Source organism: Epinephelus moara, chromosome 21, assembly GCF_006386435.1.
Source record: "Epinephelus moara isolate mb chromosome 21, YSFRI_EMoa_1.0, whole genome shotgun sequence".
In the NCBI taxonomy this organism is placed as follows: Eukaryota; Metazoa; Chordata; class Actinopteri; order Perciformes; family Serranidae; genus Epinephelus; species Epinephelus moara.
The window spans coordinates 22931411-22950138 of NC_065526.1; the positions used below are offsets into that span (position 1 = coordinate 22931411).

Here is an 18728-nt window from a genome sequence, read left to right on the forward strand (position 1 = left end):
GGTTCATGATGACATACTATACTATGACTTTTTTCATGGTTTTAGATGACATACTATACTATGACTTTTTTCTATGTTTTTTGACGACATACTATACTATGACTTTTTGTTCATGGTTCATGACCACATACCATACTATGACTTTTTTTCATGGTTCATGACCACATACTATACTATGACTTTTTTCCATGGTTTTTGACAACATACTATACTATGACTTTTTTCATGGTTTTAGACCACATGCTATACTGTGAGTCTTTAAATTGTCATAAAGTCATGGTTTAGTGTGCCACAAAATTTCATAGTACAGTATGCCATAAAAAGTCATAGTAAAGCATACAATAGCATGTCATAGAAAAGTCAGCAGTTAAACGGCCTCATCAAACACCATGTGCGGTGAATAAAATAAATATAAATAATAAAAAGCTGAACTTACGTTCTCCTCCAGTCTGGAGAACTGTTGATCCAGTTTCTTGGGGTCTGTGTTGGGGGGCAATGAGGTGTTGGAGAGTCGGGGGCCTTCCCCTCCCTCCATCCCCTGCAGTAGCAGCTCCTCAGTGGCATTCAGCACCTTCAGGACCTCAGTGGTGATGCTGCGCAGAGACACCGCCGAGTACCTCTACAACACAAAGTAGACAAATCATCAAGGACATTTATTGAGATGGAACGACCAACTTTCCAACCAAGATCAGGAATGATACATTGAAAATGGACAAAATGAATATATTTGTTGGAATAAGTAACCTGGCTAGTGGTTCTATACAAATAACATACAGCTGCACAAACACCTGCTATCCACAATATACAATATACAATATATGTATATATATATATATATATATATATATATATATATATATATATATATACACATATATATAACGTATGGGATAATGTAACGTATAATATANACAAACACCTGCTATCCACAATATACAATATAAAATATATGTATATATATATATATATATATATATATATATATATATATATATATACACATATATATAACGTATGGGATAATGTAACGTATAATATATAACATATGGGATGTTGCTGTTCCTAACCTTTTGTTTTTATCATACAAAAGATCTAATGAAATCTCCAAAGCCCAAGCAAAAACATTGGATTTTTAAATTCAAAATAATGAGCAAAATAATTCATTTTCAAAAGAATTTACTTTTGTGGAGGTAGGGTCTCTATCATATCGACATAACAGTTGGCCAACACAGGCCTAGTGTTCTGGAAAACATCAGTGTGACCAACAAAACAGCATATTGGAAACAGAGTTAAATTTGTTAAATTAGATACATGCATGAAATTACTCGGAGAAGAAAGAGGATGTGTCAAAGTGCAAATGAAGAATAGGCCTGTCACAATAATTACAATATAAACTTAGAGGTCAGCAAAAATGATCATTTGATCACATTTGTTAAAATAGGAATGATAACATTCTAGCCAACATGATGTCAGAATAAACAACAGGGATTACCCAACCATTGGAAGACTTGGGCAGAGTACCTCAGTGTTTTTTTACTGCACCTAAGCTGAACGAACAGTTATCAGTGGAGAACCCAGAGAACACCCAGACTGAAGCGGGGAGAACATGCAAACTCCATATGGAAGGGTCCCAGCCGGCTGGTGGATTCGAACCTGGAGCCACTGCACTGCTGCTGTCAGATGTCAGAATATTGTTAAGAAATAAAGGTCATTGCCCTTTAAAATGGGTGTACTTGCATTATTATGCTATTGTATTATCATTGTATCAGCAGCATACAATGGCCTTGAAATGACAATAATATTGTTTATCGCAATTATTTCTGTTATTACTGTTCAACATCAGTAGTTATTGTGACAGGCCTAACCTGCATCACACCAACAGCTGATCGAGTTCGGATCATGTTCTCATCACAAACAAACCGCTTCAGAGTTCCTCTGAGAGCCGACTGAGACCACCTCCTCTTAAGGGTTATGGTGTGGTTGTTTTGGTCCATACCTAAGTGTGATTACTGCTTTCACACCTGCCCAAACAAATCACAATACTGGGAGAAAACAAACCACAGTCTGATTTAAACGCACTAAAAAGCACAGATTTGAAATCACCCTTAATCTGCGATGATCACCAAAACAAGTTCTCACCTGCTCCAGCAGAGTTGATATAAACTGTATTGTTTTGTAAAGCTCCATGTTACTACCCTACAGCACACAGAGAGAGGCACAGAAGAAGAAAACAGAGGACAGACGGGGATAAGAACATCAGGTCAAGCAGAGTTGTTCAGTAGTTAGTTACATTGTAGAGAATAATTAATAAAGAGAGTTACTCCGACATGTAATGCTTTCTTTAAAGTGAGCCTATGTAACTTTCATTGAGCTTGTTGGCCATCACAAGATCATGAGTGATTTTAAAATGATGTATGATGATAAAATATTCCTAACCCTAAGGCAAAAAAACGCATAAGCACACACAAAAAACTACAGCAGCCACAGGAGGAGGAGGCTCACAGTCACAACTATCTGCTGCAGACGAGCGCATCGCTGGCATAATTGGGGAGACCAAATTCCTGACGGAGACAGCGACATGCTTCCACTGGAGTCAACGTCATCAAACCCAGTTGATTTAGGCCTACATAGATAATTCACAATCATGAACCTAATCTGGATCTTAAACCTGCTAATTGCCAACTAATTTAACTAATTGTGTTATATTTTTAATATTTTGTCATGTTTAGATTACGTGTTTCAAAGGCATCTGTGTATTGTGTACATAACAGAGCGCAATACGAATTAAATTTGTAATTTCCAATAGTGAAAAGCAATATTTATGTGCTTTACTAAATTTACACAAGCACTACGAGTGGTCAGGAGCAGGAGTAGATTTTGTTAGTAGCTACGAAAAGATCAGAGCTACTAAAATATTGATGAATGCGGACATGCATGTAAATTTCCGTCTACGAACAGTTTACACACAAATTCCTTCTGCTCACGTTTCATGAATGAGACCCAGTGTGTACAGATGAATGGTGTTTGGCTTCGCCCCTGTGCCGCTGCCAGCACCCGGTCCCGGACATCTGCCACTGGACAGGCAGGGATCTCCAGGGGAAGTCAAACACCGTTCATTTGCGCACAGTGCGATGACACAGAGCTGGTTGAATATAACATGCCCTCTAGTGGCGGGATAGCGCGTTGCATATCTGACCAAGAACTGACTGAACTTCAGCATTGCTGCCAACCAGGAATTCTTGTGTGTTTCCAAAGTCAAGCAACCCGAAAAGCATAATCTACCATAATCTACCGTAATAGGAGCATCGGTGACTCGTAAAGGTAAAAAAAAAAGTTGTCTACCATAATGTTACTCTCTACATTTTGAAATGAACAAATTATAAGCATGACTTTATATGACCATGACACCTAAAAGTAAAAATAAGGCCGTTTTCATGAACTTACAAGCAAGTGCACGTCAGACATACTGTAAGTGAATGGGTTTTCTGGTCGGAAAGGTTATGCCCTCATGCACCACTAGAGGGCGCGTAAGGCTTAGCTTCAGCATACCACAGGAGTCAATGGGAGTGTCGTCACTCTGGTATTGTAGGGTCCTAGTCTGAGCTGGCCCGATGCTATGTTATGATTGGCCAGTCTGTGTCGAAGGGCAGGACTTAGAGACTTAGCAAAGAGTCAATAGACAAATTAGAGCAGAATACACTGGAAGAAATAGTGAGGCCGCAGCACCAAAAAATCTGAGTGTACTAAAATGTGCCACAGAGTGTTTTATTGCTAATGAATTTGACATATGTTACAGGAAGAATAAAGTCCTCCTTTAAAAGTTGCATAGACTCACTTTAAGGCTAAAATCACACCAGACTGTTAGTGGAGAATAAAGGGTAGAAACAGGCTTCTGACATTGCACCTGACTTTTGTTTTGCAGGGTGTGTTAGCCACCTGCACTAATGTTACAAGTATTATGTCCAGAGGGAGATAAAAATATAGTTCTTACATTTTGAATCTCCTCAGGTGACAGTAAACCCTCATAAGGAGAAGACGTGCTGCTCAGCTCCATGTAGTCTGCATTTTCTTCCTCGGTTTCCTCGAGTCTTTCATCTGTGTCTCTACTTTCACAGCCTCCCTCTGCAGCACCACCCTGTGTCTCTATCATTTGCCCCTCAGTCGTAACTTTTTCTCTTCCGTCCTCTTGCTCGTCATCATCCACTTCTATTCTTTTAAACGTCTGTTTGGCCTCAAGCATCTCTTCGATTCCTAAATTTCTTTTTTCTTGTGCATCTGCATCGTTTCCCTGCTGCTCATTTTCATGTGCTCCTGTAGCATCTTCACTCTCCTTAACATCTCCTCCACTTTGCTCACTTACATTTTCTCCTGGTCCTTCCGTCACAGGTGACTCTGGCATCACACTGTCGCCTTGACTCTGACACTCTTTAACACTTCCTGTCTCCTCTGATGCATTTGTGCTTTGTGTATCGACAGTGTTGTCCTCAAATCCACCTTCTCCTGCAGATGTTACATTCTCATGTGTCTGTGCTTCCTCTGGCTCTCTGTTTATGCTCCCATTTTCTGCAGCTTCATCCTTTAATGCCTCTACCTGCATGTCCTCCAAAGTCATCATCAACATGCTGCTGATTATTCTGTCAAACTCTACAGCTTCCTCCTCACTGTCTGCTGCTGTCTCTTGACTCTCTTCCTCTTCCTGTCTCTCTTCTCCTTCCTCTCTGTCTGGCCACCTCGCCTCTGGCTGATTCTCTTGTTGGACTTTTGTCTCGAGTAAGGATTTTATCTCCTCCGTTCTCTCTGCTTGCAACACTGTTTCTAACTCCATCTCTTGTTTGTCCTCTTTCAAAGGTTCTTCTCTTTCTTCACATATATGCCCCTTTACTATCCTTTCATCCTCGTCTGGTACTCTCTCCTCTGTGCCATCTCTCTTTTCCTCCATCTCTGTTTTATCCGGTTGGGAATCTTCAACTTTTTCATCACTGATGTCCGTCTTTCTCTCCTCAGTTTCATCCCTTAAATCAAACATTTTCACATCCAAGTCTCCAAATGATTCTCTCCTCTCCTGTTTCTCTCCCACTGCCGCCTCCCTCTCAACTCGTCCTTCATTTTCTTCCTGCTCCATCTCTCCATCATTCTCTCCAACTCTATCCAGCTCATCCTCAGTGGAGGAAAACTGAGAAGCACTAACTAGGCTGGCCAAATCGCGCAGTTGAGCGGCCTGGGCGTCTTTTTCCGCCTGCAGTTTCCACAGCTTCTCTTCGTCTATCGCTTCCTCCCCCTCCTCACCTCTGCCTGCTCGGTCCAACTCGTCCTCCGTGGAGGAAAATTGCGTGGCGTTGGCTTCGTTAGCTAATCTGCACACTTTCACCGCCAGCTCCACCTCCTTCTCTTCATCCACGACGCCAACTCTGTCCAGCTCATCCTCTGTGGAGGAGAACTGGTTGGCCCGGACTTCTTTTTCCAGCTGACAGAGTTTAGAAACGAGTCTGTCTGTCGTTACCTCCTCCACATCTTCATCCCTGTCTCCCTCCCATTCTCCTTCACTCTGGCCAACTTTGACTAACTCGTCATCAGTAGACGAGAGGTAGGTGAGTCTGGACTGTGCGATGAGCCTGTATAATCTGCTCCTCATCTCTTCATCATCCACTTCCTCATCTTCCTCTGTTCTTCCTTCATCCCAGTCGATCTCCATCCTCCACAGCCTCTCCTCTTCTTCATCTCTGTCTTCACTTTCTCGTCTCTGTTCCTCCCTCTCTTCATCATTACCACCATCTCTCACTCTGCCATTAACTTCTTCTGAGGAGTCAGAAACTCGGCCTGCCAGCTGTTGTAGTTTTGACGTGAGCTCCTGTTCCATGTGATTGGCTCCATGTCCTGTGATGTCACTCTCAAAGTCAGAAGGTTCGGGAGTCATGGCTCCAGAGGTCAAAGTGTCAGGGGTTGCAGCATCAGATGGATTTTGGGAGTGGTCGTCGTTCTCGCTGTTATCCTGTGAATGTGAGAGATAAAAGATTTAAGAATCTATGAAGGATGACTTCTTCTAATGTTTATAACATTTACATTTGGGCATCTGACATTTTCACTCATTACTAAATTCAGCAGTTGGATCCAGTTGGACGTAGTTACATTCATATCTTTGAAATTCAGGCAGAATTTCAACGGTACAAAGGCAGATAAAAACAAGATGTCCTCACAAGCTATACAAACAATTTTATGTTTTTTTTAAGGCTGTAGTTGTGGTGCTGTTGAACTGTATTATGTTACACTTAGAAGTGTTCCTAGTATTTTGTCCATCCCATTAATAAAACAAGTGGGCAGGTTTATTTAACAAAGATAATTAAGATTCACATATTGTTAATACTTTGGAACCAGAGTCAGAGAATATTTGCTGTTTTTGCTTGGTAAAACATTTGAAACCTGACCTTGATCTCATTCAAAAATCATAAATTTATATATGTAATGATAATAATTATAAATAACATTTTCCATAGCTTGATTTTTTTAAATAATTTTCTAAATCTTTTTTTTTTTTTTTTTTTTGCAATTTGTGGGACATTACTTACTAAATTGCTCATTGCCTTTTTTCCCCCTTGTTTTTGAAAGAAATTTGCTCAGGGTTCAAAGGTTTTAATAACTGCAAAAGGCATCTGAAAGCAGCACAAGAAAAGTGATGTTGCTCCTGGATTAAAAAAAAAATATATTTTCTAAAAGTGTTCCTGTTTTTACAGCTCTGTTGCTGCTATCTATCTACACTCAAAAAACAACTGTTACCCAGACTTTTAAGACATACTGTGCAGGATTTTCCTAAAAAAACAAAACAAAACTATGTATAGACTCATACAGAAATAATTAATATGGGATTAGCTTTTACTTGCACTTTAGCTGGTGATCACATTTATAAACAGGAACTGACAATCCTGCATATTCATTCATTCATTTTTTGTAACCACTTATCCTGTTAGGGGTCGCGGGGGGCTGGAGCCTATCCCAGTTGACACTGGGCGAGAGGCAGGGTACACCCTGGACAGGTCGCCAGACTATCACAGGGCTGACACATAGAGACAGACAACCATTCTTACACACACATTCACACCTACAGGCATACAGGCATGTCTTTGGACTGTGGGAGGAAGCCGGAGAAAACCCACGCTGACACGGGGAGAACATGCAAACTCTGCACAGAAGGGCTCCCCCACCAGAACCAGGAATCCTGCATTATAAACCTTTAAATGTGTGAACATTTGCAGGACATTTACAGCGTTCTAGGGCCTGACTTGGCAGTTTCATTTGATTATGTAAAGCCTACTTGGCTACAATTATTTAGATTATTTAAATTATTTTCTGCTGTGAAACACTGAGAGATCTGTTTATCTCGTTTCATCTAATCAGTTTGCAGTTTTTGTTTCTTACCAGCACAGAAGGAGAGGAGGACTGTTTTTTACTTCTCCTTTTCTTGCGTGATCTTCTGCCTCTTTCCATCTCTGGCTCTGCAGTCACATTGCTCTCCTCTTCCTCTCCTGCTCCTTCCACATTAAAGTTCACATCGATGATGCTGGTCCTGCGGGAGGATGGTCGCCTGATCTCAGCAGGCACCTTCCTCTTAAAAACAGCCAGCAGAGGTTTGTTAGGCTTCCAGTTCCCCTCAGAGTCTGAAAACAGATCGTCTCTGCTGCCCGGCATCACTGGTGATGGTATCCTGTCAGGGGCGTCCTGCAGGTTGAAGTTAGAGTCTGTCATCTTCTTATGTATCTCCTGGAGGGCGGCGCCCCAGGAGCTGTCGGCCTCTGGCTTGGTTTCGTTGTCAGAGCCCATGCCTTCGTAGGCGGACACCACCTCAGACTCCCTCTCCAAGGCACTGAAGACCAGGCTCTTCCTTCTGGTCAGCAGGCTGGGACGAGACAGCTGGGCACTCTGCAGGGCGATCCAGTTCCCGTCTGGGCTCTTCAGCACTGAGGACACACCTCCGCATGTGAGCACGCACACACAGACACACACAGACACACAGACACACACACACACACACACACACATACACAAATACAGATATTGTGCAGACCAACAGAGACCATATGCCAAACACGCATACCACACAAAGTAAAATCATACATGCAGCAATAAAAACAAACACAGTGGAGGCAGGTTTTAGCTGACACTGATTATCTTATCAATTACAACTTACTCATATTACACAAGCTTGTGTTTCACCCTGTAATTTCCATTATCATATATACATACGACATGTAGCTCTATATTGACGCTAAAAAAGCTTTGATAATTAATTAAATACATTTTTAAGCAAAAACTGAATATTCTGCTTGTTTTATTGAGACTAAATTGAATATTTTGAATGTAAAAATATTATCAATCAAATGACTGGTGGGTTTAAAAAGTTGAAGAGCAACAAGATCTTACCAGCGTTGTCCAGCCGGTCTACACTCTTCCAGGTTGACATAGCCGACCCACCTCCATCTTTCTTTAACGCCTGTGAGGAGTCTTGCATCAGACCTGGAGGGTCGTTGTCCAGCAGTGAGAAGGCAGAGTGTGACCTCTGAGAGGAGACAGATGACAAATTAAAAGGGACTGATGGTTGTGTCACAGTCACACTGGATGTCAGCAGTAAGATCAAGTCGACAGAGCATGTTGAGCAGTTTGACCAGCAGAGGTCAGCACCACATACAGATGAGATTTGTAGCGCAGCAGACACATCAGTCTGTCTTCTCAGTGGTGGAAGAAAATCAGATCATCTGTCACTTAAGTAAAAGCAACAACCACAGAATGTAAGGACTCTTCATCTTAAGTCAGACTTCAGTATATGTGTAATCAGCAAAATGTACTTCAGTAAAAGTTCTCAGTCTGCAGAAAAATGGCTGCTGTGACTGATATATGGGCTTATATCTGACGTAAGATTGTTTATGATGCATTAATGTGTAAACAGCATTTTACAGCTGTACAGTAGTTGCTTGACGTTAGTTTAGTCCAGTGGTTTTTAACCTATGGGTCGGAGTTCCTCTGGAAGAGGGATCCCTCCTCAGTTGCTCTTCCTGAGGTTTCTACCGTTTTTTTNTGATTGATTGATTGATTGATTAGATAATCTGTGGGGCTGTAAGAGAACTGATGGAGCACAAAAAAAGAAAAAAATAAATTCTGTTGCACAAATTTGTTGGACTTTTTTTCCAATCTTTGCAGTTTAAATAACATAGAGGAGAGCTGGGTTGGTTGGGACATGATTACATTGACATGAAATAACCTTCCATTACTCAGACTACTTTAACAGTATTGATAATAATTTGGTCCCTCATCAGGTGTCTACTACAATTCATCAAGTTTTTTAGAGCTCAACCCAAACATGAAAGGAACAATGTTGTTAAAAGTAAAAGGAGTGCATTGTCCTCAGTGGGTAGAGTCGGTTGGGACATATTGTTCTAGGCTAAACAAATGTCTTTTAAATTTGAAAAAAACTGCAGTTTAAATTTGAACACCTTATGTTTACAATGACACTTGCTTACACATTTCTTCGAGAAAGAGGACATGTTTGTAGTGTCATTATTTTTTCATAAATTCCCATATGCAAGACAGGAGTTTTGAAAGTGGGATAAAAGGGTTTCTGACTGACTGCCAGTTCAGTGAACATTCACTCAAAGCCTTCACAGATTAGAGAAAACCTTTGTCTTTTTTTGTACACAAAAATTCAGACACCTAACACAACTGACAGGCCAGAAAATCTACACACTGCAGATTTAAAAAAAAAAAAAGTGAATAAAATGTGAGATTAAGGTTGAAAGTGAGAGGGTGTAGCTGAGTATTAACATGGTGAATGGCATGGGCATAGTTCAGGAGCACTTTAGTCAAACAAAACTTTATTTCCATTGCAATTTGATATTTGGCGGTGTGGCTCTGTTCTGTGGCCTCCCTGCCCTTCCATGCGCCTACATGGAAAGCCTAAGGCAGGGAGAGCAGCAACAAAGACCCCCCCCCAGGTATAGAACAGAGGCAGCATCAGTGACAAACAGAAATGACATTGATAAGTCAGACACAGCATGAAAAGGAGGAGCTGGGGTGGAGGCGGGTTGCAAAGCGGCTTGCAGAGGAAGCAGCAACAGTAGGCAGGCCAGAGCAGTTTACATAAGGCGCCCTGAACGAGATTCACCAATTGGTTGCATAGAAAGGAATCATGTGATCTATTAGCATCTATTACCTGTTTGGGCTTGTAACAGTTATCTGAATCATCTTTTTTTGCTAACAACTCAAAAACATCTGAACTCATTGCCATATTCTTTTTTTTTGTAAATGGTCTTGTGCTAAAAGGATTGGCAACAACTGGTTTAATTTTTAATAATAAATAAAAGTACAGTAGTTGAGTAAATGTACTTGTCACCACTGTCTCTTTCTCGTACATCTATTGTCCAGTAAAACTTAAGTGGTTGTGACGTTTTTACCCAGAGGCCTGACTCGTGTTTAAGGGAGCCAGAGGCTTGATCACAGCCGGACTGATGATGATGATGATGAGGGTCAGTGTTGTGCTCAAGTGGCCAGTCCTGATCATACTCAGCCCTCATCTCAGCCAAAGTCTTCCTCCTACTAATAATCTAAGAGAGACAGAGACATGATTAGTACTGTACATGGCTGTGATCACAGAACACACACATCTGCTGGTTTTAATGGTTTTGTTTTAATATGTGCAGAAGGTAGAAATCCCCCTGGCTGACTGACATTTGAGTAAGAAGAAATGGCTTTCCACTCATAGTAAATCAACCTAGTCACACACTGCAGTACAAACCATCTGTTACTGTACAAAGTGAATGTTCGCAGCTCAGAGAGCAAAATCTTTATTTTTTATTATTTACTTTTTGCACGATAGTTTTGGCCAGTTCCTCGATGAGCTCTCTTCTGTGCTCCCGCAGATAGTGCGCCTCATTCTGCTTCTCCTGGTTAACAAACACACAAATAAAAAAGCTAGTCAGCACCACACACACACACACACACACACACACACACTAATACACACTGCATAAGCTGATTACTCCTCTGAACATACATTCTAAATATACATATTTTCTGTACTCAGTTCAAAAGCTTTAGGATACTTTAACAGATTAGTGAGAAGTAAATCTCATCTTACATACAGCAGTGTTTCAGGAAGAAACGTACTTTGGGATTTAAGCTGTGGTTTCGGGGTTATAAATAATTAAAGAATTTTTGAAGTTGTGGATGCCCAGTTGAAGACAGGCATTACGCTTCTTTAGCCACCTTGAAAATCTTATGAGAAATACACCAAAGTGCAGAGATTATTTGCAATATGGGCCATCTTGTTTGTAGTTGTTCTGTGATTCTTTATAGTAATGGACATACATGCATGTGCTCACCTACGGGCAAAAATATACTACCAATACATTTCAGTTCAAACTGACCATTTAGCGACCTTACTGCTAATTTGCTTTGCTCCGATCGCCAACAGCTGCCTGCTCTGAGCAGCTGCTCCGAGTTGATACAGTAACGAGTGGGCATGTATGATTATGTGTGTGTATTTTTACTGATGGTTATTGGTTGGTTAATTCAGTGATCTTCCACTGTCAATCAAAACCAAAAAAGTTCTACTGCCGACAGCATTGCTTTTAAATAGCAGTTATGAGCAACTTTCAGATTTGTAGCTCTATCCATGGGCAGCACAGGTGTGATGTTTTGACAGTGTGTTATGCTGGCAACCCAGTGCGGGAGATTTTAAACGTAGCTATAAGCAGTTAGCAGCTAACCCAGAGAAGACGAACACCGGCTGAAAATGTCTGCAAATTGGGAAAACTGGGGTCCACGAGCTCCTTACCCTCCAAACAGAGGACAAGATCAGCCGCCATATAACGGAAATTATTGTTAGTACCATGTTATGCCACTGTCATTGTTTAGAAAGTGCTGCCAACATGTAGGTTATATGTCACACCAGAGGCAGACTCTGTTGTGGTTACATGTCATACCCGTGATGCCTCTTTTGATTCTGGCATGATGTCGAAAATCAAACACAGGAGCAGCATGATGCCACTGCTGTTTGGCTCTGTGTAAAAACGCAAAAGCGGCATGATGAAGTGACTTCTAAGCGGCCCTATAGCGTGATCTCTCCTTCAAGTGGGATGTTCGTGTACAAACCCTCTACATTTAACAGGGCACAACAATAAGGATTGCGAAATTGTCAAGGGCAAGTAAAATACCACGTTGGCCTAATAAATCTAGCAACACACTTGCCGTATCAGGAAAGTGGTAAAAAAGAATTTAACACCAATTTTTTTTCTGCAGCTGATGATGGAAGTAGCTACGACATGAGCCATCTTGCTTCCTTGTCATCTCTGATGAGAGCTGCACATGTGCAGTATGGATAAAGCACTTGCGAGAAAATGGCACTGGGTAAAGACAAAGTTTAGCGAGCATTTTAATTATCCTGAAAACAGGAGTTCAGTTGGGAGAGTTTTTGGCAGAGTTTTTGTGTAGTAAAAGTAACAGCTTTATGTAAAGCCAATGATCTGCATTATTTTGCTTTTTATATGTTGGCCTAACAATAACCCAGACGTTTGTCTTACACTGTAGTATTAAACTGACATTTGGACTGCAGCATAATCCCGATGGCTTTCCATAATCTGACTCAAACTGACTCAAAAGAGAAAAAGCAGAGAAGTCAGATTAAGGAGGAACTTGATAAAAAGGACTGTGGAGGATCAAAGTATTGATTGAAGACCAATGAAAAGTAACATACATGACATAACTGTCTGAATATCATTCGCAGGAAAAGGTCATTATAGTGCAAAGGTGTGAATTAAATGTCAAAGAAAACAAAATAGAGTAATTTTTTGGGACAGAAATGTAAAGACAGAGTGTAGATAAGCAATCCAATAATACATGTATGATGACAGAGTATTCATAAGAAATGAGGAGCATAAATAACCTGATTGGTAGTGTCAAACTCAGCCTTGGAAATGGCCTCGTCTATGGCCTCCTCTGCCACCCGCAAGGCCACAGAGAGTGTCTCTGCCATGCTGTGCTCTGAACACAAAGAAACACAATAATGACTTGTATTGTCGTCACTTGAATGACCCATGCAACAGAATCAAAATCAAAGCAGAAACACAAGGGGGAGTAATTACATCCTTTTCAGTTTAATTCTGTTTTCAAGCCGTGTGTTACTAATCTGTTTTCACTACAGACAGAGACGTGACCATCAGGCTGCCGCAGCTTCTCATTCATGTTTGCAGTCACTTATCCTGTTAGTGCAGTGAACTGAGAGAGTGAGGAGAAGTGAGGGCAGGGCAGGACAGCGAACGAGAGCAGAGATGACTGAAAACATGGCTGTTTGAGATGCCAAAAGACCGCAACAAGAATGGAGAATGGGAACAAATATGAGTTTATGGATTTATGAGGGGATTACAATGATGCAAAAATAACCTTGAACTGGATAATGTGGCCACAGAGGGCCAGTTGCTGCGACTTTCTTATGGAGATTGAATTAAGCACTCACTGTTACGAGGCTGAATTACCAACTGGGCAACTAGGGCAACTTCCCCAGGGCCCTAAAGATGACAGGTTGACTGATATTAGTTTAAATAAACTGACCCATGACAACTCCTGAATTTATACCTCAATTTTGAAGCCCTGTGTCAAAATCGAGTTTTAACAGACCAGTTTAACATATTGGGAAATACCCTTACCCCTTCTAGCCCTTACCCTTTGAGTTCACTTGCTTTGGTCCGAATCAGGGACTAATTTTGTTACAAAATTATATAATTGCGTAGAGTTGGTTCATGTTCTCATGGCAGCATTTACAAGCAGACCAGACCAAATGCCTGTGCGAGAAAGCTGCTCTTGATTGGTCAGAATTTCCATGCGGGAAAAATCCAGGAAGTAAACCAAACACTGAAGAAGAGTACACTTGCAAGATAAATGTGACACTGTCTAATGTCACAATGGAGGGACAACTACGCAGGTTGATTTTAGCGCTGCTCATCGTGGACTATATTGCTGTCATTGTTCATTTTAGTCAAACCATACAGTTTGAAAACGAGGCGCGGCTCCAACTAGAAAACAATGTTTTGATGCATTGGATGTGCTGAATGTGCATATTAAGGCAGTACAGGAGGAGGTGCACATTAATAATCCTCCAGGACTGTAACATGCTCATGTTTAACCCAAACAATGTGTCATGTGACTGCAGTTGGTTCTGATCGAGTATGTTCTGTTGTCGCATTTAGGGTCATGTTAGCAACCGCCTTTTTAAGGCACCTTGAATCTTTAAAATTCACAGTTGGGGTATTTACTGACTTATTTTATGTCGTAGAACAAAACATGACTGTCTCTTAAGCTTGTGGTAACCACAGACCTAGTTTCAGGCATCTAACAAAAAACCTATTCAAAAAACATCAAGACAAGGGAACTGGTAGTGCTAAAATGCTAACTCATTTCCAGGTTTTAGGACTCATTCCTGCGCCACTCTATGCACAGCTCTTTATTTGACCTGGGGTCCCTTCGAGAGTTAATCTGGCTGTTGTACTTAAGAGTATTAGCTGTACCACTTCAGTACACAAATAGGCCTACTACAACTATAACTAGTACCACTGATAGAGCTACAACTACTGCTTTTACTGATACAGTATATCAAAGGCTACCAGGGTACTGCTTCTGCACACCAGCTTCTGAGTGGAGCTACAAGTATGATTACCTCTCTTGCTACAGTATTATTACTACAAGGTACTTTAATGGGTTCAAGCACTGCTGTCACAATTGCTGCCATCACTGGTACAGTACCACTTACATGTGATACAGTGTATGTAATGCACAAAACCTGAGTTTCACATGCAGAGAAAGCCTGTTAGACAAGGATAAAGTTCTTTGTTCTGCTATTTGATGCACAATTTAATTTAAATGTCGGACATATACATGTTATCTGAATATGCAGAGGTATATAGGACTGTGTTAAACCTGAGGTTCTTCTGGTTTTGGTTACATGTTACCAGATGTCTTGCAGGAATGAAAATTGCAAAATTGTATTAATTACAAAAACAAATGTACAAAATGCTTCACATGAATTAGCGTACAAAATCATTATTAAAACATGTCTGCACCTTCAGTTTGTCTGTAGAAGGTTGAGTCGCTCCCACAGACGCTGCCCTCATTGCAGATACTATCCTCGTAGGCGCTGCCCTCTGCACACACACAAACAGACAGAGAAAGATGTTTAAATGTTCATAAATAGACAGACACAGTAGATTCACATGGGATCTAGATCAGTGTTGTTTTAATCACATGGGACATTATGTAAAAAAGATGAATTAATAAATATAAAAAGCTAATTATGCTTCTTCTGTTTCATTTGGTCATTCATTTTTAGTGTCATGGATGTAGCATATGGCATCAATTTAATATCTCAACCATCAACATTATGTTGTCTCTAATAACAGAAAAATGCCAGTGATGATAACTATTTTGCATAAGTCATTCATGCAGAAATCTGAAATGAATTGCCCCTAATGAGAATTTTATTTTTCTCTCATTAGAGCCCAAGTGTTTTATGTGTTTTCTCTTCAACACTGCAATATATCTATTTTTACATAAATTGGGGTGAAAGATCCATGGGATTTATTCCTCAATTGCCTTGACTCTACTTACGAGAAATTAGCTGACTTATCCCCTGTGTTGGGTACAGAATTCTAACAGGCTCTCTAATCTACATTTTATGGATTTTGTGAGTGCTGGAGAGATGATTCCCACTGATGACAATATTTGGATTAGTTGTTACAGAAGGTAATCTTCTGAATCATACATTAAACGCCTTTCTGTCTTTGATTTTTGGACAACTGAGTCTTCTTAAGAGGAAGGATTAAACACTTCCAGTTTGGTGAACTCAGAGTTTCATCTCTGCTCTTTGCAGATGATGTGGTTCTGTTGGCGCCATCACACCATGACCTCCACCATGACCTCAAGTGATTTGAAGCCAAGTGTGAAGCGGCCAGGGTGAGAGTCAGTGCCTCCAAGTCTGAGACCATGGGTCCCTGCTGGAAAATGCTGGATTGCACCTTCTGGGTTGGGCAAGAGTTGCTGCCTCAAGTGAAGGAGTTCAAGTATCTCGGGGTCTTGCTCATGTGTGAGATGGATCAGCTGTTAAGTGAAGTGTCAGTACTGATGCAGGTGTTGCACTGGACCATTGGGGTGAAGACAGAGCTGAGCCATAAAGCAAAGCTCTCCATTTACTGGTTCATATACATCCCAACACTCACCTATGGTCATGAGCTCTGGGTAGTGACCGAAAGACTGAGATCGCAGATACAAGCTTCTGAAGTGAGTTTCCTCTGTAGGGTGGCTGGGCTCAGCCTTATAGATAAGGTGAGGGGTTCAGAAACCTGGAGGGAGCTTGGAGTAGAGCCACTGCTCCCTTGTGTCAAAAAGGGGCCAGTTGAGGTTGTTCAGGCATCTGATGAGGATGCATCTTGTTAGAGGTTTTTTCCAGGCACATTCAACTGGTAGGAGACACCAGAGCAGACCCAGGACATGCTGGAGGGATGATATATCTCATCTGGCCTGGGAACGACTCAGGATCCCCTAGGAGGAACTGGAAAGTGTCACTGGATAGAGGGACGTCTATCCGAATACCCTGCTTAGCCTGCTGTCCCCTGGTACCCGGCCCCAGATAAGTGGATGAAATTGGATGAATGGAAGACCTGGCACCATTCCTCACTCATGCTGGATAATACGTTGTCATACTTTTGTGTACTTATATAATTATTGATCTATGCTTTCTATTAGAAATAAAGCATCTAAAAAAAGTTCAGATGTATTCTAAGTTTTGAAAATTAACAATGCCTATATTATTACTGAGTTGCTTGACTTTATGATCTATGGATACATTGCTGCTTTTTTCTTTTTTACTGTGTCTTGTACGGTGAACATTATTATTATCTTTATCATTATTACTTTTAATGCAAGTAGTGTCCTGTAAGCCGATGAGGGCTGGGCACCTTTGGGTTTATGATACTTGAATACAATATCTTCACTCCTTTAAAATCTTGCATGTAGTTTGTAGGTGGATTTTTTTAATGTTTTAGTAGCAAAAGTGAACTAATTGATTGACAAATATGAGACATTTCTCCCCCACACTTTTATTTCCTTCGTTGCTTTTGGGTATTTCTGGTCGATTCCATTTGTATTTTATTTAATTTCATCTAATTCATCAATTTTATTGTTTTTAACCGCAATGCTAATGCTTTTCTTTGCCTTAAAAAAAACTTTGAAAATTCACCCCCAAACAACAATATGTGACTATAAACGGAATTAACAAAATATGAAAATGCCCAAGCTGAAGACATATCTGTGCTGTGAATAACTGAAAACTTCATAAAAAAGATCCTCACCTTTTAAAATATAAGAGTTTGAGATTTTAACTACATGACTTGATTTTAGAGAGTTGGTGACGGAGCAGCGGAGAGTTCAGTCAACCTGCAGATAGTTTCTCCTTCCAACTCTGAGCCCTGAGCTCTTTTCACATCATGTAAACATTCATGCAACAATGCAGCCATTTGTGGTTATATAAGTGTATTAGAGTGGCCTCGCGTGTGGTATTACCAGGCGACCTGATCTGTGGCGCCGGTTCAGAGGTACAGTAGAGTACACGGGGTCACTTCCAATCATTTTAAGGGACAAAGAGAGGACTTACACCGAGTGGTATGAAGTGTAGATTATTTTGTAAATGCAGAGAGCACTCTGCTCTTTATTGCTAAAAAAAACTTCAGGCAAGCATGAGAATCACTGATGACAGATATCCTGTAAATTCAGACAAAATGACGTATTTCAGGGACTGCAGCATGGACTTTGTTTCCGTTTCCCCCAGCATTTTGTGTGTGTGTGTGTGTGTGTGTGTGTGTGTGTGTGTGTGTGTGTGTGTGTGTGTGTGAGTGAGTGCACACAGACATCTGTGTTGTAACATCTAATGAGTCAGGACACATTTGGCCGCAGCAGGGACATGAAAAAGACTCATGACCCACACAGTTTCCTCCATAACAGCAGCTAAAAGGTCACAGTGACCCCGGGGGCACCACAAGACCCTCAGGAGGGTGAACTGACAGTTCACTGCTTTATATATATATATATATATATATATATATATATATGAGTGTATGTCACTGCATTATCTTAATACATAATAAACATAATACTAATATGATGTACATCAAGAATGTACACTTTCTAGGTTGATTTTTGAAAATGATTCACATATTTTTAAAACTACAAACACAATGTCACGGAGATCATCAAGAGCATGACAACATGTGATGTCTAACGTCACAATGTCAGCCCTACAACACACTCTAAATTGTAAATCTTTGTAACACCTAATGTGCAACAACCTCTGCCGGACTTATACACACTAAATTGTACAGTAAAACATAAACTCAGTACAGTAACCCTCTCATGTAATCAATCTACCTTTTATCACAGTAATTAGTATCTAGCTACTAAAATGTTCAGGCAGAGGGTACCGTCAGCAAATACAGCGGTGTGAAAAAGTGTTTGCCCCCTTCCTGATTTCTTACTTTTTTGCATGTTTTCCACACTTAAATGTTTCAGATCATCAAACAAATTTAAACATTAGTCAAAGATAACACAAGTAAACACAAAATGCAGTTTTTAAATGAAGGGTTTTATTAATGAGGAAGAAAAAAATCCAAAGCTACATGGCCCTGTGTGAAAAAGTGTTTGCCCCC

The 18728-nt window shown here is 40.6% G+C and overlaps 1 protein-coding gene across 1 annotated transcript in view; it reads right to left on the reverse strand.

The window, feature by feature from the left end:
• Positions 1 to 18728, reverse strand: part of myripa (myosin VIIA and Rab interacting protein a) — a 49340-nt gene that overhangs the window by 3064 nt on the left and 27548 nt on the right. The window contains exons 5-13 of the mRNA XM_050032917.1: positions 15096 to 15176; positions 12926 to 13023; positions 10845 to 10925; positions 10437 to 10586; positions 8413 to 8548; positions 7411 to 7949; positions 3992 to 5989; positions 2140 to 2196; positions 437 to 619 (exon numbers count right to left, since the gene is read on the reverse strand). Coding sequence (XP_049888874.1) covers positions 437 to 619; positions 2140 to 2196; positions 3992 to 5989; positions 7411 to 7949; positions 8413 to 8548; positions 10437 to 10586; positions 10845 to 10925; positions 12926 to 13023; positions 15096 to 15176 — 3323 coding nt within the window. The remainder of the gene's footprint in view (positions 1 to 436; positions 620 to 2139; positions 2197 to 3991; positions 5990 to 7410; positions 7950 to 8412; positions 8549 to 10436; positions 10587 to 10844; positions 10926 to 12925; positions 13024 to 15095; positions 15177 to 18728) is intronic.